Here is a 27259-nt window from a genome sequence, read left to right as displayed (position 1 = left end):
GTCAAGAGACTACAATCTTTATTGAGATATTTCTTTTTTCTCTTTTTCTAGCTTTTTCCTTTCCTTAATTTATTAAATTAAATACATGTTTTGATGCTTATTTGTCCCTTGGTTTCGTTTGTTGTTGTTGCGACGAATGTTGTTGAAGTTTTGGGATTACCCATGAAAAAAAGTTAAAAAAAAGAGTAGCTTTTGTGTCTGCATACTAAATGTTTGAAAAAATGTCTAAATAAAAAATGAATTAAAGGAGTGAATTTGGTGTGTATGTTTTGCTAAAATAGATGACCATTAGCTAGCAAAGGTCCGAAAATGTTGGGTTATCTAAAATTTTTGAAGTTTTGAGCTTTAAAGGCATTGAAATATTTTTCTTCATCTAGGGGCTGTTTTTACTTTATTTTACCCCTTTTATGTTGTTTTCTTGTCAAACAAAAATTATGGTTGTAATATAGAAGTTATAAGGAGTGTTTTGGCATAAATTTTATGGTTTTTAGTGGTGATTATAGTGCTTTAAAAAAAATGAAAAAATTGGGTTTTTTTTAGCATTTTAGCCACTTTCGGGTCATTTTTTTTGTAAAAACTAATTTCAAAAACAGATTTTGCACTAAAAATCGAATTGGAGTGTGTATTTTGGTAAAATTTGGTGATCGAAAAATTTGCTGGCGTCAGGCGGCGGTCCGGCGGTAGCGCCGCCGATGGCGGCCATAGCCACCAGCTAGAAGGGAGCTTCAATCCCGGTAGTGAAGAAGGGGAGGAAGAAGGAAGAAAAGAAAGAAAAGAAAAAGAAGAGAAAAGAAAATGGTTTGGGCTAATATTTTTTTTCAAGTGGGCTTGTGGTTATTTTTGGTTGGGTATTGGGGATGGGTTTTGGTTTATTTTTTTTGGGTTTCGGTTTGGGTTAGGAGGTCAGAGTTTATGCATTTTTTTGGTTGGGCTTGAGTGATAAAAAGACGGGCTCGCCTGCTCACTTCTCTTGGACTTTCGACCGAGCTTGGGTAGTGCTCGGCCCAAAGAAATAAAATGATGTCTGGATGGCTTTTTTCATTCCCTAATCAGAAACCAAAATTTTCACTTTAGCCCCTGATTTTTGGAGTAGTTTCACTGCAGCTCAGAACATTTTAAATTTCTTTCACTTAGGTCCTTAAATTAATTACACTTTGGCCCTTGAACTTTATCTTTCATTTAATTTTGACCCCTAAACTTTGAAAAAATTATGGCTGCGTTTGGATTCCCTGTTTTTAGGGGTGTTTTTGAAAAACAATACTATAGCAGTTTTTTAAAAACACGCATTGTCGTTTGGATTGTTGTTTTTGAAAAACTCTATTTTTTGAAAAACACATGTGTTTGGATTGGGCTGTTTTTGAAAAACAGCTCTGTTTGGATTAGCTGTTTTTGGGGGTGTTTTTGAAAAAACTTTACTGTAGCAGAGTTTTTAGAGCATATTTTGGAATATTTTTAGAAAATATTTTGAAATATTTAAGAATAGAAAAGTTTTTAGAATATATTTTGAGATATTTTTGAAAATTTAAAAAAAAATAAAACTAATTTTTAGATTACCTTTTAGAGTACTTTTTAAAATTTTTTATTGTATTTCAAAAACTAGTTTTTGTGTAACACCCCCAAAACAGGGGATCGAAGGGTCCAAATGTGTAATTGGCCAATACGTTCGGGTCATTGCAAAATAATGGACATTAAATTATGTCCTCTCCCGCAATTTCCTAAAGTAGTTGGCAAAGTTTCAACCAAATTTTGCACTGTAAAAAATGTGCCTAGAACTTAACTGGGTCATGACTTATTCGTACGCCACCATTCACAAAAACAAGAACTAAACTGGCAAACTGAATACTTACTGAGGTTGTAGAGTAAAGTATGAGTCCGCAAATATAATACAAATGTGCAAATCCTGGACAAGCAATAACACAATCAACTGGAGCCAAATTAAAAGCAATCCCTCATTCACTAGGAACGTGAATTAAACATTAAATACAAACCGGAAGCTGATTTAACGCACTATTGGTCCTAGGCCAAGCACTGGAGTCTAGTTATTAGCATTCAAATACATGTGCGCCGCCATTGCTCGCCGATCTTCGTTCCAGTTATCTATGTCCTGCTGCGACATATCGATAGGTTGACCCATCTGCACTTGTTCCCCTGCTATGTGTGCATCTACAAAGGCACCATTTATCGCTTCTTCATTGAAGTACTCGTCATTCGGCACATAATCGCGCATAAAATTGTGAAGAGCACAACATGCAAGCACAATATTATTTTGCGTTGCTATCAGGTAGTTCTGCATTGGACCTTTGAGTGTTGGAAAGCGCTTCTTAAGAACTCCAAATGTACGCTCAATAATATTCCTAACCGATGCATGTCGCCTATTGAACAGCGCTTTAGTTGCTCGCTCATGAGGTGTGCCCCGTGTACCCCTAAACGAAGCCATAAACCCCGGCATATTTCTGTAGGCAGCATCTACTGCATAATATTTCCCTGTTGATTTAATGACATAGGTTTCATGTAAGGCCCCTACTCATTTATTACGGAAACAAATGCTCAAAGACCTGTCAAATATATTTGAGACTATTTCCCACTGCCTTGTATTATAAAAGCAATTCGTTACTGGACATATTTTAAAAAAAAAGCATATCAATTAAATTACCTTGTGGTGGCATTGGAAATCCTGAGCCCGGATCAAGCAAGGTCTCTTGGAAAATTCTGGCATCATGAGCACTACCCTCCCAACCGACCTGAACAAAGACAAACCGCATATTATGATCGCAGACAGCAAGTATATTCTGGGATAAGTCGCCATGCCGATTTCTGAACTTCTCTCTTACCTCTGCTCTGCACCAAGCGGATACGTGGGTCCCATCTAAAGCTCCCACACAATCCTATAGAAGTGAAATAAGTTTTAATATAAGTTCCAAATGCTCCCAGAAACTAGAAAAGAGCATGTCCAACTAAAAATGACATACATACCCGGAACAATGGCATGAGCAAACCATTGTTCAAGATCCTTGGATGCGTGTCATCGACGTTTCTTGGCCTAACGAGATCACGACCTAGTCGAACCAAAACTCGTAAGACACGACAAACGTGTCGATCAATCATCTCCGTTGAGTGCTGGAACCGCTCGGCTAGCACCCGGTGCCTCATCATGGCTCAGGCACATTAGGGTTAAAGCAACGGATTCATGTACCCCCACTCTTTGAGAAGGATATGCATGCCAGTAACCCCAATTAACCAATAAATCGCACAGCAGAAGGAATTGAGGAACATCCAAGCGCATATTCTGAATAATTCGGTCTTCATGTCCATTAATAATCTCAAGCACATAATCTCTCCCCGAGAGCGCGCTATCTCGTACTCTTCATCTTCTTGGGACCTGCTGATGTGTATCATGGAAAAAGAACATGAAACCCAATAATACGACGTACATAAGGATGTTATCGAGCTCCTCATCATCTAGCTTGTCATCCAGTTGACCTCCTTGAATGTGCCCGTCGTTGTCTATCTTCCTCGGGCAACAACTTTGAACTCTGAAATTGGCCAAGTGAAATATCCTAAATTTAGGTGCCAACCAATTAATATTAGCGGACTAAATGAATAGTTTCAACCAATTATTACAAACACTCACAAGTAGAAGAAGTACATATCCTAACAAGTGAATAAGTTCAACCCATTACAATAAACACTCACTAATCATTACAAATGAATATCCTCAATATATATAAAGACACCAAAATAACAATGTCAAAGTCACGATGTCTACTAAATCCAACTGCCCAAAAATTAATATGGCAACTTCAACTAACAATAAATAATAGCCATTGCATTTTTCCTCAATAATTAATTGTCAGTAAACTACTTCAAACAAATAAAGTACATAATCTTTGAATATTACGGAAAGGAACACCAAAAAACAGGCCCGGGTCTCGTTACCTTTTGAGAAAATAACTAAACAAATTCCAATTTCAACTCCAAAATATGGCAACTCCAACTACACGAAATAGTCATTACACTTTTTCCTAACAATTAATATGTAGTAAACTACTTCAACCAATACTTATAATCACAGGACAAATAAATTAGCAGACATAAGCCAGGTACATAAAGGAGTTTAAATTAGCAGACATTAACCCAGCTATTTGAGAAAATAACTGAATAATTAATACCAAAAAACACCTAACCAAAAAATTTATATGGCAACTACGAGTACACAAAATATTAGCCATTGCACTTTTACGGAGCCACAATTGATATTTAGTGAACAACATCAGCCAATATTGCTATCCTCAGCACAAGTAAATTATGTAAACATTCCCTGAATGGCACAAGGAAAAAATGAGAACAGGCCCGAATCCAAATGTGAGAACAGAATTGAACAAAGTAACAATATTAAATGATGCCAATAAAATTAATTTAGGAACATGGCTCCCCAATATATACGCCATTGCACTATTTCCTAACAACCAATACTGACAAGCACTACTGCAACCAATATTGAGAAGCACACTCAAATTATTTAGCACACGATGGTCCCTGAATATGCAGAAGGTATTCAGAAATAACCTGAACCAGATCCAAATGTTAAAAAATATACAAACAAAGTTGACCATCGGCTCACAAAAAAATGTAGCGGCAACTCCTGTCACACAAAATCAAAATCCTTGCACCATTGCCCAACAAATAATATATAGTAAACTACTTCAACCAACATTTATAAACGCAACCAAATAAATTATCAGAAATTTTTGTAACCTCAACTTCACCTCAACAGAAAAAAAAAACAAAATTGGTTCCACGGTACAGTACAGAAATGAATAACACAGGCCAATGTCAACTCCAAGTACATAAATCCAAATGAACATATGAAATTTTAAGGCATGGGGAAAACTAAGACGAAGGTTGCCGCAATAGTCACGGGTTGGACAGAACGAGGTGCTAAGGGGGGGGGAGGAAGCCCCGATGTCTCACGAAGGCAAGGCGGTCCTTGTCGTCCACGCATAAGAACCAAATGAGACGCTCATACCGATTCCTTAGCAGATCGGCCATCTGGAAGCGCACAGTTGGGTCCAATTTCAGACTGCTCAAAGTGGCCAAGGCAGCCTCCAGCTCCTCATCTTTATCAACTGGAGGCTTTTTACTCTTAGCAGGAGAAGAGACCGAACTGGAGATCCCAGAGGTCCCTTTACCGCTCAATCGTGTCTTGATGCTGTCTAAAACCCGGACGTATTTCTGGAATTGGGGGGAGGACGGCGCAAAGAATGACTCAGTTGACATGTCCCCCGATTTACGCTTTCCTTTGCCTTTCTTAACATTCTCTTTCCCTTTCCGGGTCACAAGAACGGCTCCTTCGTCTGATGAATCGACATCCACAACCCCCTTGCCCCTACCATGTCTCGCAGCGTGTTCCATTTCCAATTCATCGCCCGAATTGAGGGGCGATACTCCAAAGCCAGCGCTAAAATCCCCTGTAGCCCCCTGATTCATGAAGACTTCTTCAAGCAAATGGAAGACCAGACAAGAGTGGTTCCTAAATCTAATGTATCCCTGGTTGACCTACAGAAGAATAAAACAGGTTTTAGAAATAAGCAAAAGCCCAATTAACAATTTAACACAACAGCTGTTAGGAACAAACAACTTTTACAAATAAATAAGGCAAATTCACAGCTGAACAATACATACAACTAATAATGGTCAAAAAACCTACCAAAATTTTGTAAACCAAGCTTGTAAAAGAAAATATATAACGATAACAGCTTATAAGCTAAAGGATAGGGCTAAGTATTATACCTGAAGTAGATGACTCCATCGCTTATCATCCATCATGAAGGTGAAGTTGGTTGAGTCCCAGCCCATACCAGTGCCACGTTTCTTGAACGAAATGTAAAGCCTAGTTAAGTCTTGAAGCGCATAGTACTTCGACCGAATACTGTCTCGGGGGAGTGAAACCCCGAAAGTCTCAGTGAGCATCCTAGTAATCTGAGGGACAACGTGGCTCCCGATGGTCTGTGATGATATTTTCCCATTCCTATGCATGTTCACAAGTTGTTGTGCAATGGCAGTTTCCATCTTCGGCGTGAAAGCGTTACGTTCCTTATTTGCTTTTGGTTTGGGCATCTTTGTTTTCTTTAGGAAAGTCAAAACCAGAAAACAGGCTTAGGGTGGCCTTAAACGGGAAATTAGATACATTCTAAGGGAATATTGGGACACGTTCACAGAAATTTTTCACCTAGTCAGTTATAACTCACCTTGAAGTAGTTTGTTATACAAAGACGCAAATCGTTTTCTCCCGTAGCCAAATATAAAGAACAACTGTTAGCACCCCTAGTCGTTTGCAAAGCTGTAAATAAGGATGTTAAAAAGCCGAGCACTACAGATGTTTCGGATCAGAATTTTTAATAATTAATTGTCACAATAGTTGCTCCTTACCCTTCAAAGCACTCCGAGTCACAGGGGGCATCACAATCCTAAAAATATGTACAAGGTACTTTTTAAAATGCTATTAGCAGGCTTTACGCATAAAATGTTCACAAAATATCATCCATTTTAATGTACCAAGCAAATAAAACAGTTCCAAAATAGAAATCGAAATTCAGGTCAGGTTATCATATTATGGGAAAAAACTCTCACAGATCCAAAACAGCTTCACATAAGAATTAGAGCAAAGTTTCGAATAAGGCCAGCTTATGTTGCATTCAAAACGAAACGAATCACAGCTAAAAGGTCCTCAATTTGCAACCGCTGCGTAGGACTAATTAAAATTTCGCGAGCCCACCCAATAAAACTTCACTAATTAAGAAAGCCAGTGGCTCAAGTACAACAACAACAGCAGCAAAAAATAATCGGTATTCCACCAGCTTGGCCCAAATATCACAGGGGGCATATAATTTCAGTAATCCAATTGCAAAAACTCAAGAAAAATAGCAGTGGTGCTTAATATGTACAACCAACTGATCAAATTTCTTATCCAAAATAAAAGTGTAGGAACAAATACCCTATTCATAGATAACTGGCATTAATATACGGATCAATTTAAGCTAACAGCTCACAAATTTATCAACTATCTAATACACAAAAAAGCATCGATATTCACCCAGTTAACACGATGCATATATACCATGAGCTGCTGCTAAAATATCTCCTATGCGCGCCAGAAATGGGCAAGTGCAGCAATGCTAAATATTTGACAATATGGTGGTATACGTCCCTTGTGTCCTAACTAATTGGGCCATACTCATCACATATGCGGGGAAGAGAATTGAAAGCAAATAAATGGTGAAGATGCCAGTGTGAATTGCAAAAATTAGTTCCAAACCGAAACTTAAGAAAATTACTACTCCGCCACCGCAGAGTTGGGGAGATTAAACGAAGCCTCTGTCTCTACCATATACTATCAGCACAATGGTAGTTCAGAGGCTTTAAAAAATGCTGGTTTCAAAATTTTTCAAAGTACGAATTAGGGCCCAATTAAGTGAACAGTTCAACCAACCTCAACGACGCAACAGCTGAGTAGCGGCGGAAACTTCACTCTCCTTCGCTGAGCAAGTAGAATCGCGATCGAAACGCCACTTCCAAGCTGATTACCAAGCTAATTATGCTAGTTCGGTACTTCTGATAGTGGCTCCTGCTGCTACTCATTCGTGGTCCCGGGCGGATACTTAGCTCCTTCTTCACTGGTTTGCGGAGCCTTTGATAAGCTGCAAATGCTCTTGGAGAAGCTAGGTTCCAACTTGTTCTAGCTGCGCGCCACCGAACATCAACGGATTAGAAGCACATGAGCTCTTAACTGGAGGTGATTTGTGTCCGATTTATGTACCTCAGTTGTTGCTGTAGTGAAGAGGAAAGTGAAGAAGGGAAAGTTTTAGGTGAGGTGATTGGAGGAACGAGACTTGTTTTACATTTTGGGCTGCTAAACGGTACCGTATGGATTGAGCAGGACTGTAGCATTTTAAATACAACCTGTTGACCATCGTTTGTATATTGACTACAAAAACTGTTTTTGGTAAAAACAGTGGAACCAAACGCAGCCTATATTTTTTACCCTAAATACTTTTCAATTTTTCCAATTCAATCCCTAGTGAATTTTGACTCTCTTTATTATGATTGTTTTTTTCTTTAATAGCTAATTATGTTACTTTTGAGTATATTTAACTTGTAATTTTTAGATGTTCTTAAATTTCTGTACATTTGACATGTTAATGTGAATTTAGTAATTTTATTATTATTATTTTTCAATTAAATTGGTGTCATGATTCTTTTGTTTATTTTGAGTATAAATAGGGCAATTTGACTTCATTTAGTCACCACTTCAAAAGGGAGATACCCCTATTATTATTATTTCAATGTCAATTACGTGCTTTTATGTGCTCCTACGTGTTTATATTTTTTTATGCTTTATTTATTTGATTTAAATATTTATTCAAATTTTCTTATATTTGTTTAGTTAATTTTCATAATTATTTGAGGGGTATTTAATTACCTCAAATATGTAATGGATAGGATAACTAAATTTGTTTTATTATATTTTCCCCTTTTAGATTGCAATTAGATCCTCTATTGTAATAGATAGAATAGATAGGTTTTATTTTTTATATCTCTCCATTTTAGATTGTAGTTAGATTCCCCATTGTAATAGATAGGTTTTTGCATGCTTATGTGGCTTATGTGTTATGTGCTTTATCCGCTTTTCGTAGGATTTTTGTATCCAGATATTATGCTTAAGTGTTATGTGCTATGTGCTCTTATGTGTTTATTTGTTTTAATTTATGCCTTATTTACTTACTATATATTATTAATACATGATGTCACCACACTAGTCCAACGCTAGTTGTGATTTCTTCCTCCGTTTATTTGCTAGTCCAACGCTAATAAGAATTTTTAGAAATGGGTTAGTCCAATGCTAGACCCTTAGATTGTTCGTGTGTTAGATTCATTTTTGTGTGATATTCATTACATTTTCATGCATATTTTTATTTTTAGGATTTTTCTCATTTGTATGATATTGCCGATTATATTATCTCATATCTTCTATATGTGTTAATTATGTCATTTAAAATTACATCTCATTTAAACTAGGTCATTTGCTTGCCTATGTTAGGAAAATTATTCTTTGAACATGGGAAATGGGTGATTATAACTTTTTAGTTTAAATATCTCATTAATTCCTGTATAAGAAAATTATGTCACAAATTTTTTACTCCCGTACCCATTATGTTGCACCCCTATTCTTTGGCCACTTATATATATATATATATATATATATATATATAATTTAACTTTATTTTCTTTTAATTTCATCATTCGCATACTCATGACCCCTTCAAGAAATTATTTTGATCTTCCCAATTAATGCGATTGGTATCAATTAAATCATTGAATGGATATTTTGCCTCTCTCGACGTTTTTTATAAATTTAGATTTGCATCCATGTAGGAAACATTCAAATGTGATAAATTTAAGTGTTAGATTAGGAAAATTTTTTACTAAACCTCACAACTAGTTTAGACTAGGTTGAAAGGGTGCCTTAGATTTGAATCAATTGAACCTTTGCCTTCTTTTCTTCAACCGTGACTCCCGAACTCGTTTTCTCTTATTTTTCTAAGACCTGTAGTTGTCGAAAGGGTTTTATTTTATTTCATTTTTATCAAAAAACACTTTTGGGTGGCTTGGTATACCAAAACTCAATACCAAGTGACGACTCCTCTTTTTCTTAAAAACCCTTTTAGACTAAATTTTGGACCAAATTGTTGCATTTTTTAAAGTTCCATTCTAGGTCTTTGTCCACCTATTTTTAAATAAAATCACATCTTTTGTAAACACACTTTTTTTCCATCGTGAAAAATAGGGCGCGACAAGTTGTTTTGATTTTGCAACGCTTCTAATTGCGATTTTAAAGTTGACACATTAACAATCTTTCCCGCTCTTACGAACTCATCATACTCCTACAATTTGTTAACAATTTCTGCAAATGAGCATCCAATCATGCGAATAATTTTCTCAAAATATGGCGGGTCATGAGATTTGATAAATGTTCGAACAATTTCGTCCTCGATCATAGGAGGTGCCATCTTGGCAGTCAATTTCCTCCATCGCTTCGCATATGTCTTGTGATCCTCAAATGCCTTCCTTTTAGTCTCCTCAAGTGTGGTCCTTATCGGAGCAAGCTCGCAATTATACTCATACTATCTTACAAAAACGGTTGACAAATCCAACCATGTTCTCATCTCATCAGGCTTCAAATTGGAATACTAATCAAGTGCGTCGCCTTCTAAACTTTCAGGAAACAATCGAACTGGCAAATTCTTATCATTTACAGGCTTTTCTAATTTGTTTGCAAAACATTTGGAGATGTGTCTTAGGATTACCTGTTCTGTCAAACTTGCTAAATTTGGGTGCTTTAAAACTCATAGGCAGTTGTATATCAGAAAACAGGCACAATTCGTTATAGTCCAAACCTCATTGTTTGCTTAAACCTTGACACTTCATCATGAATTCATCATACCGATCCAATCTCTTTAATAGATTCTTGTCAATTGGCGTGGAGGATTCCCTTGCTTCAACTTTTCCTTGTGCAGCGGTGTCTAGCGTGAATGGTTCTGTAGTGGAATAATAATATGATTTTTGAGATTCAAGTGGCATGTTCAGACTAACAGGTGGATAATTTGGAGGAACTTGAGTGTAAGGAGAATTGGTTTGGATATTGGATGCATAGGTATGTGGTAGAGTGGGATAGGTGAAAGCTTCCTCACGTGGATTTACGACATGTGAAGCAAAACAGGTTTGAGTATAGGGTAAGGGTAGTGGTTCCGGTTCAGTTTGGGAATCATGCTGGATACCACTGCTGCTACCAGCAACCAACTGATCAATCACGCGCCGTTGTGTGGTCATTTTCATGCTTAACTCATTGAATTTGTTTAACACTTTGCTCAGTTGTGATCCTAGATTTGCAAGGTCAGCTAGTGACGTCGTTGCAGACCTATCGGATGATTCTGCGTACTCATGTTTACACTATTTCTCAAAACTCGATGACGTGATCATGTAATGATGGAGTTTCTTTGTGTAGCTATGTTTGCAATTACCTAAAAATTTAGGAAAAATCCTATTTAGATTCCCCTCTTGATTAACTGCTAACAAAAAGAAAGACAAAGAAAAAGATGTGAGTTAGTAAAAATTTAAGTAATTCGGATGCATGTCTTATTGGAGAGCCCTTTTTATGCCAATAGTTGGTCTAGAATGAAAATGCAATCTCTAGGATAGGCACCATACAATACCTGATGAATCCAATCAACTTATTGATGTTCGAGTGAAAAATAATTTGAAAAATTTGGTCAATTGGAGTGGCAAGAGACATTTGTCCTAACAAAATGAGAACAAAGTCCAAATGGATTAATTATTTTGATTTACACATAAAGTGAAGTGTGAAAGAGCCTACTCTTGAAAGGATTGTAATGTTTCGACTAGTTTATTCAGTGAACTTTAGATCGAAACCCTAAAAGAGAATAAACGGGTCAAAAGGATCGGATGAAATTGATTGGATCACCCTAAAAATATGTAAACTGGTCAAATAGATTGAATGAAATTGATAATTTATTCAAAATTGACTGGATCACCCTAAAACTAGGTAAACTGGTCAAATGAATTGAATGAAATTGATTATTTATTCAAAATTTACTGGATTGCCCTAAAAATAAATAAACTAGTCAAATGGATCGGATGGAGTGGATGGTTTATCCAAAAAATTGACTCGATCATCTTAGAAGCGAATAAACTCATAAAATGGAATGGATAGAATTGACGGTTTATTTGAAAATTGACTAGATTGTCCTAAAAGTGCGTAAACTAGTAAAGTGGATTATTTGAAAATTGACTAAATTGTCAACCCATTTGTGGTTTCAAATTGTACGTACAATGCATTAGTTTATGAGTTTTCTAAAATCAAGATTTGGTCTCGATATTTATCGTCTCAACAAGGAGGAATTATTTGTGAATTTCTTCAACTTAATGTCCTTTCCGCAAGGAATTTTTACCAGTTCTGATAAAATGACCAAAAGTTGATTGTTAGATGCTCATATTCTAATGTGCAAAAGTTACTCTATTATCATGAAAAAGATCAAATCCTACCTTACCTCGTGCACTACCCCTTTGGACGGTACAAGAAATATAAACGTGCAAATTTTATTGGATTACATATCCGAGACACAGGTGGCTTATTCCTAATGTGGGATTCTCTAAATGGCATTCCCTTTAAAGTTTATGCATGATGCCAATTTATCAAAACGATTAAATATGCAATTGGAAATGAAAAATGACCTAAGGGACCCTTCATATGCCAGGGTGGACCTAAAATGATGTACAATTATTAACTTACAAATGTAATACATCGGAATTTAAACGTGCAATAATCTATCTAAAAAGGCAGGTTCTAAAAGAGTAACATGTTAGAACTCTTATTTCTAAAGTTTATGAATGCAATAGAACAAAGAAAGGTTAGTTCAATTGATATGTGACACATAACACATTGGAGCAAACAATAATATGAAAAAATAGAAGGCAATTAAAGGAAGAAGGATTTAATCCCTCCCTTTGTGCTGAGTGTTCCTATTCGGATAAGGTTGACTCTATCCTAAACGATTTCTATTATGGATGCATGGGATTGGACTCACTAATGCATCTGGATTCAATAAGGTTTTAAGCTCCCAAGCCTTCAGACCAAAGGCAAAGGGTCGTCAATTCCAAGGCCTAAGAGTCGGTGGTTCGAGTGATCCCTCGGACATTGCTACGTGCACGTCGTGCCACGGCCACATGTCCAAGTGGGTCGATTCTAATCCTAATGAGGGGGAGTGGTGTGACAACCACTAAAAGTAAAAGAAATAAGGAGTTATAAAGTAAAACGTACGCATGTATGAAGTGCTCTTTTTGAAGGGAGGGTTTAAATACCATCGAATGTGGGTGAAAGTTCTAGGGTGGTTATCTCCCTCCCCAAGATGTAAGCGCGTAAACATAAATGAATTAAAGAAAATAAAACACATTATTCATCACATACACGGATATTGAGACGATTTCGAGTGTTAAATGCAAGAAACCCTAAAAAGGAAAACAATACAACCTAAAACCTTCAAATGCGATATATAAAAAGATTAGAAAAAGAAAAGAATTAACTAAATCAAATGTTCGGACTTTCTAAAGTCCCTAGTGGAGTCGCCAAGCTATCGTGCCCCATTTTTTTTTTTGAAAAATATAAGATTTCAGGTTATAAAAATGAATTTTTGATTAATTTTGAGTAAACATGAATTTTTAATTTTTAGAGTTAATAAAGCAAAAGGGCCTAAAATGGGACATAAAAAAAAGTGCAACGATTTTGATTCAAAATAAAAGTCTAAAAAATGATTTTTTAGAAAAAATAGGAGTCGTCGCTTGTTATTGAGTTAGATGTACCAAATTACCTTAAAAATGAAAATTTTTTAAAAAATAGAGAAAACCCTTTTTAGACGATTCCAAATCTTCGAAAAACAAGAGAAAATGGTTCGGGAGTTACGGTTGAAAAAAGAGAAGGTAAGGATAAAATCCAAGACACCCTTTCAACCTAACCAATACTAGTAGCGTGATTTAGTCAAAAATTTTCTTAATTTAACCTATAAAACTTATCGCATTTGGATGTTACTATATGAATGCAAATCTTGACCTAATGAATATTGGGATGGTCGAAATATCTCTTTGAAGTTTTATCGGTGCAAATCACATCAATTGTGATGCCCAAGAGTGACTCTTTGAAGAGGTCATAAATATGCAAAATATGAGATTCGAAGAAAAGAAAAGAAAATAATAATATACAAATATAAATGACCTAAACGAATATATTATAACGGGTGCGGGAAATTAAGATTCGTAACTAGATTTTCCTTTTTATAGAGGAGATATGAGCGTGCTAAAGTTAAGAATCCATACTCGTTCATATCTAATATTTAAAGGATAATTTCCCTAATTTAATCAAGTAAATGCACTAATCTACTTCTAATTTCCTTAAATGGAATGAAAGTCTAAATGTAATATTTCGCACATAGGTATAAGGGATATATATAGGGGAAATATCATGCAAAATGGTACGGATTCTAAAAAGTAAAAAATATGCATGAAATGTAGTGATTTATCACACAAACACGATCTAGCGCGTGGACGGTCTCTAAAGATCTAGCGTTGGACTAACCCATTTCTAAAAGTATTTACTAGCGTTGGACTAGTGAAAAATTGAAGAGAGTGACCACAACTAGCGTTGGACTAGTATGGTAACGTCATGCATTTATTATATTTAAATAAATCATATAAAACATAATAAAAGCAAGTAAACATATAAATCACATAGAGCACATAGCACATAGGTATGATATCTAGATGCAAAGACACTAAGAAAACAAGTAAACATGTAAACACACAAGCATGCAAGCACACAAGCAAATAAAGCAAATAGAGACCTAACTATTACATTTGGAGTCCTAATTACATTCTAAAAGGGAAAAGAATAAAATAATAACTCTAACTATTACGTTTATCTAACTAAATACATGTTTTGAAACATCTAACTATTACAATTGGCATTTAAATGCCTCTCAAATAATTTACCAAAATCAAATAAATGAATAATACTAAAAGTAAATAAAACAAAAAAAATTAAAACATGCAATTACATACAATACACATGTAGGGTCAAATAAAATCAAAATAAGGGGTAGAGTGTACCTCCCTTGAATTGGTGACCTAATGAAATGGAAATTCTCTTATTTACTCTCCAAAACAACAAATGGTCAAGGCACCAATTTAATTGATAAATATGAAACAAATTATTTGAAATCAACTCAAGGTTCTTAAGGTTTTACAAATTAAATATCATTTAAACTAAGCATGTAGTTGAACATAGTTAAACAATCCAACGTATCAAACAAAAATGCAAATTAATGATTCAAGAGCCAACAGCCTAATTCACTAAATCATGAAGCATCTAAAATCTAAACTTAATGTGTTCATTTGAAATTCTATTAATAAACTTGAATTAATTCATGAAGATTTGCAAATAGAGTAAAGAAAATCAGCGCTATATTTTTTTTAACCATTTTTATGAACAAAGTAATTTGTAAACAAAATCAAAGCATTCTAATGAAGTTGATGAATGAATCTAGACTCATAAACCAAAGACACAAAAATTCATAAAATCACTTTTCATCAATACAACTTCACTGAACTCCAACGACTTGAATTGGTAGAGCTCGAAATCATGACAAAGCACAAAAGAACAGAACAAGGAAACTTCACAATCTCAGATTCCTCCCAAACTTCTGGTTTAAAAGCTTTTTCTTTGCAAAGAAAAGTACTTCAACATTACAAACTCACCCCATTATCAAACGCTGAACTCGAAGTAAGAGGAAAAGAAAGATGCTATACAAATATTGAACAAATGCTATAACTAGTACAACTAAACGTGAGCCTAGACTTCAATTAGAGCAACTGAAATTCCAGAAATGCAACAAACAAAAAATGTCTATTGCTGCAACAGTCATGCCAAATTGCAGGCTGATGTTACATCACACATCGCTGCTTATAAGTTGCGGCAAACTTGTGCATAGTATCCCATTCAAACAGCAAGCAAATCAAAAGGTTTAAGCAGACCAGGAACTTCACACAATAAGAAACAAATTTGTCAACATTGCTGCAACAAGTCAAGAACTTCGAATTGTTGCAGCAAAGTTTCATTCACAAATTCCCTTCTAAGAATCCTGATAGATGACTCGACTTTTGTAAAGGATCTAAGAGCAAGAACAGAATGTCGAATATGTAAGAAATCATCAACATTAATCACAGCCATGGGTATCCAACCTATAAACAACAAAACACAAAACAAACTCATCAAATCTTGAAGCAAAAATAAGGATTAATGACGGTTTTACCATGAATAAAGGACACAGTTGGATTACCTCTATCCCAGCAAGTGTTTTGAACATGAAATAATCCCAAGAGAACGTGAAAAGTAGTGAGGAATTCCTCTGACCCACAACCCAGAAAATTGCAAGGAATGATAAACTCCTGTTTTTGAGCCTCGATTTGGATGTCCTCCCAATGCTATTTCGAAAATGTTTCTGAATGAAACTTAACCCTCTGCTTTCGTAGATATCCCAGATTGCTTAAAACAACCAAGAAGAAGCCGATTTAGTGGAGAAATTTGCCTCCCAAAGTGACGAAAAATCAGCTTGATCCTAAAATTTTCTGCCAAAAAAAAAAAAAAAAATGCTTTCTTCCGTCTGTTCTCTCTTTTGTCTTTCTTATTCCTCTCGTTTTCTTTGCTGTTTTCCTTTTTAATCCTTCCCAGATTTCCCCCATTTCCTCTCTTTCCCTAGTTTTCTCCTTTTCCAGTTTCTTTTTCTTTTCCTTTTCTTGTTCCCCGAAACTCTCTTTTCCTTTTTTCGTGTTTTCCCCCCGCAGCTCCCCTTTTCTTTTTGCTTTCTATTCTTTCTTTTCTGTTCTTCCTCCAGAATCTCGCTTCCTCTCTTGCTCAGTTTTTCCTTTTTCCTAAAGCCCCTCCTTCTCCTCTCTTGGTTTTTTTTTTTTTCTTTCCAAACCCTCTTCTCTCTTAGCTGCCAAAACCCCTTTTCTTCCTTTGGTTCTTTTCCTTCTTTTCTTGCCTCCCAAAGCTCTCTAGCTTTTTCTTCTTTTGTTTTTCCAGATTTTTCCTAAACTCTACACTTGTCTTGCCACTTAGCCTTTGCATGTTGTGGTGTGGAAAAAGCCAAAATCACATGGCTCATTTGCATGCATTCCACCTAACTATCTTGCATGCTTTTCACATATTTTGTTTTTTTTTTCAAAACAAATTTAAGGTAAACAAAATGTTAAACTCCTATTTGAAATTGCCTTACAAATTTTCATTTATTTTGAAGAAATTATATTTGAAAAGATTAAAAACAAATTTTTGTGAGACTTTTTTTTTTTTTTCCGGAAATTATTTACAAGAAAATGAACCCTAATTCAATAAAAATAGCTAACTATCATTTTGCGACTTTTTTGGTTAAATAAAAATACAAATAACATTGTATTAAATAAAATTGAAATATTGGTGTCTACAGATAACTCTTGAGATTCAATTTCTATTTTAATGACATTATCAAATGAAGTGAAGATTATCTCAGTTAAACTCTAATTAGGTTTATCATTTTTATCAAAATACATTTCACTTCTACATATGACATCTTTACCATTCATATTAGGTTTGGTTTCAAGTTCATCAAGTGAATTATTTTCACAAATAGCATGCATTAAGTAGTCTAATTAGCCAACTGGCATTTCAAAGTTCAAAACCAATTGATCAATCCTTTCCTTAACCTTATCCAATCTAGCAGCACATGTTCAAAATGATTAGAAATCACATTAGTTAGCCTTTCAATAGCTAATTTTCAAGATGATTTAGATTCATTTTGAGCAAGTTATGGTTGAGAATTTAGGGAAGGATTAAACTCATGATGATTATATTGATTTCTTTATCCAAAATTGAAATCATTCATATAACCAGGGTTATATTAATCAAAATAAAAATTGTGATACCAAAATTCATCAAAATGATCCACACTTTATACTTGTAAATGTTGATAACTAGCATGATATCCATCATACAAAACACAATTTATATTAATATAATTAAAAACATTATCATTCCTATTTTTGTTCTATTATACATATCAAAACATCCAATTTACCACTTAAAGTGTTTAATTCGTGCAATTCAGACATACTTGTAATCCCTCTTGAATTACATATGTTGTTGAAGATTGACAAAACCCTTCAAACAACATTAAAAAAATTTAAAAAAATCACTCACACTTAATTAACTACTTAAAAAAGAAAAAAAAAGCAATGTCATTTGAGAATTGCTATTGAGTTCTACAAACTATCACGACTATTATGTGACATTACATAAGCTTATATATAAGCATATTAGCTTTGTTGCGGCTATGTTTTTGATATGTCCCACGCTCCAACACTTCAATTCCAACTCTACTTTGGAAAAACAAGCAAGATTGCAAGAAGACGAAGTTAAGTGTTAGATTCTATCTCATGTCTCATTCATCTTTCTCTTCTTGTTCAATATATATATAGATACACACACTTACAATTAATCTTTGCATGTAATATAGCAAAATTTGTGCAATTTTTTCATGCTATGAAGTGTGAATTCATACATATATAACCCCATTTGTGAGTGTGTAAAATGTGTGGGTGTGACATTTCAATACCAAGTATAATTTTAAATAAATTCCTATTAACTTTGAATTGTTTTCTAGTTCTTGATGTCTAACTGGTTGCCTAATTTATTAAATACACTTGACATGTGTTGCATGTATATTTGATTATAAAAAAATGCAATTCTTGACCACACACAACTAAAATTTTCTATAAAAAGAATGAAAAAAGGAGTGTGAATGGTGCCAATTTTTGGGGACTATTCATGATGTTGGTTAATGAAGTCTAGTTAATTTTAAAAATAATAATGGCTAGAGATGGCAAAATGGGCGGGATCTGTCTGGATTTGAAATGGGATAGACTAATATGGGTTTAGCCCTAATCTTAACCATATAAGTTTTGAGACTAATTTAGGTAGGATCACTTTGGGATGGGTTTAGATTGATCCCGCCAAAGACCCAAATCTATTTCCTATATTCTTTTTTCTATAATTCTTTTTTATTTTTATAAATTTTAATATTTTTTTATTAAATTTCATTTGTTCTTATTGTGAATTTATATTTTCTTAAATTCTTTTTTGCCTCAAATTTTCTTACATTTATTTTCTATGTATATATATTTTTTAATCTTTGATTTCCAATGTTGCTAAACTTTAGTTGAGGAAAAAAATAAGTTTTATAAAAACTTAAAACGACTTGTACATATGATTATAAAGAAATGACATTGTATAGACTTGTATTTATACTACTAAAACCTATGGAAAAGCATAGATAGTGAAATTAGTTATAGCCCAATAATAAGGTACAAAAATGAAAGTTTAGTTGCATTAAAACTTTTCACATATACTCCAGAGGCACATCAACCTGAATGCTTTAGTTTGAACTCGTAAAAAATAGCACAGTTTCCTATATTTTATTTCACTTAATGGCCAACAATTTTTTAGAACCATTTTGCCTAGGTAACTAGATGGTCTAATTTAAAACTCAATATAGAATTACTATCTTAATCTTTCCCTTTCCCTTTCCCTTTCCCTTGCGATATAGAAAGGAGAGGAGAACAGGATTTGAGGACAAAAAAATTTCTAACCACATGACCTTGTTTTATTCTCCATGTCAAACAACAAAGTTCATTCGTTTTGAAGAGAGGAATTTTGGGATGAATTAAATTTTTGATGAGATGTTTGGACTCCAATAGATACCCAAGTATTTCCTAAGAATTCCTATCAATTGATGGATATAAATGAGATTAGTCTCATTTCAAACCCAACCTCAAAATTAGAATACCTATCCTACCCAATGTCCCTTTGAACATGCGTAGCCCATTAGGATTTGGGATAGATTGTCATCTCTAATAGTGGTAACTAGGTTGTATTACTAAGTAATTAAAATATTGTTATCAATTTAGAAACTTAAATTTTTTAGTTAGAAAAATAAGAGATAATTATACTATTATTATAGAATCTAAATTTTTTATCATTCACATCGCTTATGGTTTAGACTACTTGACTGAAGATTTAACATTAGTTAAAAAAAAAAATACAGAACGAAAGGAGTGTGTGTGAGAGAAAAAAATGCAAAACACTAAATGAGCATAGCTTGATATATCGATTTCCTCTTTATGTGGCATAATCAATTGACAAATCAAAATGAAAAGGAGCGTGTGTGAGCGAAAAAATGCAAAACACTGAATGAGCATAGATTGATATATCAATTTCCTCTTTATGTGGCATAATCAATTGACAAATAAGTGACATGATATAATGATCCAACTTGACCCTCGTGAATAAAGGACAAATTGACCGTTTGTCAAGATCTCACCATGCCTCTAAAACTAAAAAATTAAATTTACAAAAGTCTAAATTTGCTTTCTAAAATTAAATGTAGAAATATACCTTCAAAACAATTACACAGTTTCTAGCATAAAATAATTCAAGTTCACAGTATTAGTACAATATTTTTACATTTTTTTTAACTCTTTACTTCTAATAAATATTAATATTCAAAATACTATTTTAGGTAAACTTTATCCAATACCCAAATCAATTCACCCGATTAGCATCATGAACCATATCAACTCCAACAAACTCAAGATTGGTGGAGATACAAAACACTTGATCACCTTCACTTCAACTTTCGCAAATCCTTTGTGACCTCATTTTTTCCCCATGAATTTTTAATCAAAAATACCATTTCCTCCTAGGCTCGTGACCATGGTTCTCATCTGTATAATGATAATCTATCACCAGAATACCATAACAGCATGACCAGAAGCATTTTTATTCATCCACCAATTCCTGCGTGGATAGATCAATTGAGTCTTCCAATGTCTCTTTCAACTTCTTATCGACGAAGTATTTAGCTTCTGTTGCAATCTATAGATTGCAATGCATAGCAATTATTAGTTTTCCACTGAAATAAATCAGTTGAATTCATTCATCTAGTATATTTGTGTCTTTTTCAATTTCTTATCAATGAAATACTTAGTTTCAGTTGCATCTACATATTGAAATGCATAGCAATTTTCCACCAAACTCAATCGAATTCACCCATCTTGCATACTTGAAATTTCTGAGCAATGGCTAATAAAACCATTGAGAACTATGTGTGTACATATAGTTTAAAATATAAGTAGGAGGTTTTGAATTCGGAACCTATCACTTATATATCCTTCATCGTACCACTCGATTTATCCCTCCCCATGTGCTTATTTAATTCAAAACAACCATTAGTTTTAAATAATACATGTATGTACAAGTGTTGTTATAATAGTTTTTCATGACATCTACGCAAATTTAAGCACATTTAAAAAAGTCAAAATTTAACATAATCAAATAATTGAGCGAAATAAGCTATTATTGGAATCACAATTAGATTGTATGAATGAATGATATTCTATAATCAAATTGTGATGTATATGTTTCTTTTAACATAAAATAAAGGTAAAATCAAAATATTCTAATTGCATATTGTAAGAATTGAAGATAACCTAAGAGGGGGTGAATTAGGTTATCTAAAAACTAATTAAGTTATGAGACACTTTTTTGTTCAATATAAAATTTACCCTCTTTTCTAGATGACCATTCAATGAAACAAATAGTAAGAAAGTAAGATTGCGTGAGAGTAGAAGAGATAAGCAATTTAGGTTCACAAGATAGTAAATAATAAGGGAAGAAAAGCAAACCAATTTGACTTCCAAACTCCTCTTGAACTTGAATATTACTTTATAGAACAAACTTCTCCAAGTTAATGAAATACAACCAATTTTTGTGTACAAAGGAAGGATCACTTCCTCCTTGCCCCAAGTTACACTCGATCAAATTAGGAAATTTTACTATCACTCAGGATAACTCTCACAAAACTACACTATTGAAGTATTTTTCTCACACAAGAAAAGCTTACACGGATTTTACACAACTAAGAGTACAAATCTTCATTGTAGAATGTTTTCTTACTAAAACTGTTCTTGATCTTTCGTATTGTCAATGTGCAAAAGTTCTTTTGAAATTATTGACCATGCACTATTTATATGAGACCAAAAAGTGCCCCATTAATGCTTCCAATGGATAGAAGGCAGCTGAAGAGTCAACTAGTTGGGTGTATCGGACGTCCAGTACTTCCGATACTTACGTTCAATAGCAGGCGGTGAGTTTGAAGAATCTCTTTCAATTATTTCAGACGTTTGGTAACTCTGATGCTTGCGTCCGAAAGCAGATGGTGAATTTGAAAAATCTTCTTCAATTTTTTTGGACATCCGGTACCTCTGATGCTTTGCGTCTGAAGTGCTGCATTGTTTATCGGACGTCCAGTGCTCTAATGCTTTGCGTCCAAAAGCAGACAGTGAGCTAGAGGGAATATCTTAATTCTTTCGGACGTCTGGTGATGGAGTTCTTCATGCGTCCGAAGTGCTGCACAGTTTATCGGATGCCTGATGTTGTCTTCACGAGCGTCCGATAGTTTTTAATTTCCTTTATCTCTTTCAAATGCTCTTAATCTTTGAATTAGATTTGCTTCATAACTGAAAGTATTTTTTGAAGAGATATTAGTATTATCTAATTATTTTGTAAACATCAAAAGTTAGGTATCAAGATTAACATTCTTCTCCTTTTTTATGATGACAAAACAATGGATAGAAGAAAAAAAAAGATTGAGCATAAGCTCCCCCTCACTCATTGCATTCAAAATTCTTAAGTGCTAAACTTATAATCTTAGAATAACTCTCCCTTAGACAATAACCATTTACACAACATCCATTTCTCTCACTTTTTGTCATCATAAGATAAGTTTAACAACCAATATCAACCATAATACAGAATACCATAACAGTCATAACCATCAATTATCAACTAATATCAACCATAACAGTTATAACACCAAAAGTCAGCAACCAAAACAGATGAATAATACAAACAAAAATTTCAAACAAAGAAATATCAACCAAAATATATTAGTCATTCAACTAGAATCCATAAAAAGAAACATTAATACATAATTCATATCAACACATCAGAGAGATCCATTAATACAGAACACTAGAAATATCAAAAGAGAAAATACAAATGATGCATCCTAATATGAAATGCAAATGCCCCTAGAGTGCCTAAATGGTGATCTTGGATGATCCAAGCTTTTTTCTTGCAAGACGAAACTGAGATGAATCCAACTCATTTTCAGTTTCTTCATCATCTTCTTCACTAGCCTCAGTAGCTGGAGCCTTGCCTTTGTCTAAAGTCGAGGGATCATGAGGAGTGGGTTGAGAGCTTGAGGCGTGGATTTTAGCAGTGAGAGGAGTGGACTCAGTTTGTTGTTCTTTTTCTTGTGAAACAGGAGTGGACTCAGTACATGACTCCTTTTGATGCACATGTTCATCCTCTTATGGGATAGGAGGCACAAGAAGATTTCTTTTGTCTAGAAAAATAGCTTGTTACTCAGATGTCATGGTCATCATTAGACCATCTTCAAGGAGAAGGACATGTTTGAATTCCTCAAATAATGAGACGACTTCATGATTGGATGAGGTAGGTTGAGTGGATGATTTTCGAGAATGGATGGAAAAGGGTGAAACGTAATGAGACTGATCTTTGGAAGGCCTAGGAGTAGCAGGAGTTTTGTGACGACTTTGGTTCTAGATTCCAAAACAGTTTCCTTATAGCACCAATGACCATCAAAGAACTTGATATTTTTTCTTTCAAAATAAGTTTTGAAAAAAATAGAGGATGAATTCTCTTTTGGAGATATTCCAGTGAAAGAAATTTTGAAATGAGCAAAAATTGGAGTTAAAAACTTTCTATAGGAGAGTTTCCTACGGCTATCAGTGCTGAGTTTGAGCAAAAATTTGCACATGACAAAGTCAAAATCAATTCTGACTGTCTCAACAAAACAATAAAACAAATAACGTTTCATTTTGTAGGCATCAGTCCTATTAGCATCAGCAGAAACTAACATGTTTGAAATTATTGTAAAAATGATCAGATTTTGGGAACTAAAATCCTCCAATTTTGCCTCAACAGGTGTGTTAAAGTGTTTTTGAAAGTAGGTCATCAGTTTTTCAATGTGAAAATGATGATAAGCAGTCGGAAACTCTTCATAAGAGAAAAAGTTTGCAATTTTACTTTGGCAGTCATTTTCAATTTTTGTCTTTAACACAAGATTAACACATATACAAAATTTTCAATCAAAAGATATAAAATATAGCTGAATAGATAATGTATCATTCAATTCAATTTTGGTTCCAACAAACACAATTGTCGCGCCCCATTTTTAAATGAAAAATAAAATTAACAAGTTTATTCAATAAAAAGTGAATTTTGATTAATTTTTGAGTAAAAATGAATTTTTATTTATTAGAGAAAAAAGTAAAGAAATATGGTGTTTAGAAAAATGAATTTTTGATTGATTTTTGATTGAAAACATAAGTTTAAATGATTTGTAAAGAATAAACAAAGAAAATGGGCCTAAATTTCGATTTACTAGGTGCGACGATTTTGGCCTAAATTATAGTTTAAAAAGGATTTTTGAATAAAAAAATCGGAGTCCCCACTTGGTATTGAGTTAAGGTGTACCAAGTCACCTAAAATAAATTTTGAATAAAAAATTAGAAAAATCCTTTTTAAACGACTCCAAATTTGCGAATGTCAGAAAAAAGTGTTCGGGAGTCACATTTGAAGAAAGGGAGGGTAAAGATAAAATCCAAGACACCCTTTCAACCTAACCAAGGCTAGTTGTATGATTTAGTCAAAGATTTTTCTTATTTTAACCTAAAAATTTATCACATTTGGATGTACTATATGAGTGCAAACCTTAGACCTAATGTATCGAGATCAACATGTTTTTTCGAATTTTATTTGGTGCAAATCGTATTAATTATGATGCCCAAAAGTAATTATTTGAAGAAGTCACGAATATGCAAAATATGAGACTCTAAGAAAAGAAAAGAAACTGATAATTATACAAATATACATGATCTAGAGGAATGCAACATTACAGGTGCGGGGACTAATACTCATGACTTCAATGTTCCCTTTTATAGAGGGAATACGAGCGTATTAAGGCTAAAAAAACCACACTCGTCCATATCCCATATTTAAGCGGTATTTCCTAATCTAATAAAGCAAGTGTACTAGCCTATCTCTAACTTTTCTTATATGAAATGTAAGTTTAATGTCATGTGTCACACATGAGATTATATATAGAGGGAAATATGGGATAAGGGGTGTATATAGGGAAAATATGGGATAAGGAATGTATATACAAGGGAAATGTCATGTAAAAATGATAAAAATCCTAAAAAGTAGCAAATATGCATGAAAATGTAATGATTGTCACACAAATATGTTCTAACGCGTGGATGGTCCCTAAGGGTCTAGCGTTGAACTAGCTCATGTCTATGAGTCCGAACTAGCTCATGTCTATGAGTCCTCACTAGCATTGGACAAGTAGAAAATTAGAACGAAGGATCACAACTAGCATTGGACTAGTATGGAGTCGGGAAATGGGCCACAACTAGCGTTGGACTAGTGTGGTGACGTCACACATTGATTATAACTAACTAATCATATAAAAATACAATAAAAGCATGTAAACACATAATATCATATAAACACATAACACATAATCATGATATCTAGATGCGAGACCCTAAGAAAGTGAGTAACACATAACACATAAGCATGCAAAACACACAAAATGATTAAAGTAAATAATGCCCTAACTATTACACTTGGGACCCTAAATACAATCTAAAAAGGAGGGAAGGAATAAAATAAATAAGTAAATAAATAAACCCCTAACTATTACATATTCTATCTAAATAGGTGTTGAACCCCTTAACTATTACAATTTGGCATTTAAATGCCTTTCAAATAACCAAAATTGAACTAAAATAAATATACAAAATTAAACAAATAAAGTGAATAAATAAATGAAATGAAAACATTCAAAAGGCACGCAATTAAGCACATAAAGTCACATAGGGGCACATAGGGTCAAGTAAAAATCAAAATAAGAGATAGAATGTACCTCCCTTGAGTTGGTGCCCTAATGAAACGAAATTACTTATTTACCCTCCAAAACAAAGAAAAGGTCAAGGCATCACTTTAATTAACAAATAATCACATGAAATGGAAATAAACACGAAATTGAATCATTCAAAGCATTCGAATAAACTAAACAACCCACATTCATCAAATTAAACAAACAAGGACCCAATTGAAACAATTAAAGAAGTTTGAGAGGGTCAAATTACTATTACAAATATTATGGGGCTAAATTAAAATTAATGACTTAAATGAAGCCTATCAAAACCAATTATGAAATTCACAAAAATAAATCAAAACCTTCTCATCAGACCCCAAACAAAACATATTACCCAAATCTAAGCCATTTTTACAAAAATCAAAGTCAAACACCATAAATCTATCAAAAATGGTTAAACCTTCAAATTTCATCCTAAAATTCCTAAACAAGCTAATCAAAAATCATTTTACAGTATGCCGAAACACATCAAGATTAAAAGGGACAAAACTGGTTTTATTTTCTCAAATTTTGGTCCAAATCAGAATTATTTAAAAGCATAGGGGCCAAGGTGCAATTTCTGGAAGATTTTCATGCAAATTCATGCAAATGCTACGAAACATTTCTGCAACAAAAAAACTCTCGGCAGCCAGTTGATGAAACTTTCTACAATTGTATACAAGCTTTCGGCAACAAATTTCATACAAGACTTCGAACCAAATCCAATTAAAACCATTGCTCAACACCTCTTAACAACATTGAAAACTTCAACTAACAAATGGAACCAAAGCTATTACCTATAAATAAATATTTCAGCTCTTCAAGACATCAACCCAGACAAACAAAAGAATACCAAATGTGTGGTTCACTCTCCCTCCCAGTATCAAACTATCATTTTTTTTTCCCTACAGCCGTTGATAGCAGATATGTTTATGATATTTTAATCAAGTAACAAGCGAATCAAACACTTCAAACAATCACAAACTTCAGCAACCATAAGAAAAGGAAGGGTCTGTTCATGCTTCACTTTGCTGCAATAAGCTGAAAGCTATCAACATTGCTATGACAAACAAGTAATTCCAACCTTGTTGCAGCAATTCTTAGTTGCTCATACCAATTCTAATACCTTTAACCAAAAAAAAAATCTATGCATGTCCCAACTTATTTATACACATGAATGCAAGAAACTTTGGACAGGGAGAGAGGGGACATTCAACAACTTTCGGACACAAAACGCAACAATATCTTAGCCCAACATAATCTAAACTCAGTAAACAACCAGCAATCATTTGCGTTTTGAACAACCTCAAGCATGTACTAAACCATCAAAAGATACATAAGGCAGAAAAATGAAAAGAAAACAACCTAGAAATCAAAGTTTTCTTCTGCAATTTTCTGCTGCAAATTTACAGCTTCAACCCATGCGGGCTTCATACCAAAGACTTGCACAAAAACTCATTATTTTATCAACCGTACTCACATGCGTCCCCAACCATCAGTTTTTAACACTACCCAAACATGTTTGCCTACCT

General features: G+C 33.9%; 1 protein-coding gene across 1 annotated transcript; it reads right to left on the bottom strand.

Annotated features, from left to right (window-relative positions):
• Window positions 1-2035: 2035 nt before the first annotated feature.
• LOC113693123 (uncharacterized) lies at window positions 2036-3153 on the bottom strand. Its single transcript, XM_027211700.1, has 4 exons — window positions 2974-3153; window positions 2832-2885; window positions 2654-2741; window positions 2036-2484 (listed from the first exon to the last, which is right to left on the bottom strand). The coding sequence occupies exons 1-4, from the start codon at window positions 3151-3153 to the stop codon at window positions 2036-2038; spliced, it is 771 nt and encodes a 256-aa protein (XP_027067501.1).
• Window positions 3154-27259: the final 24106 nt, after the last annotated feature.

The sequence above is a fragment of the Coffea arabica genome, chromosome 6c (genome assembly GCF_036785885.1).
Source record: "Coffea arabica cultivar ET-39 chromosome 6c, Coffea Arabica ET-39 HiFi, whole genome shotgun sequence".
Taxonomy (NCBI): domain Eukaryota; kingdom Viridiplantae; phylum Streptophyta; class Magnoliopsida; order Gentianales; family Rubiaceae; genus Coffea; species Coffea arabica.
Note: the sequence above shows the minus strand (reverse complement) of the source record. Positions and strands in the feature narration are given on the sequence as shown.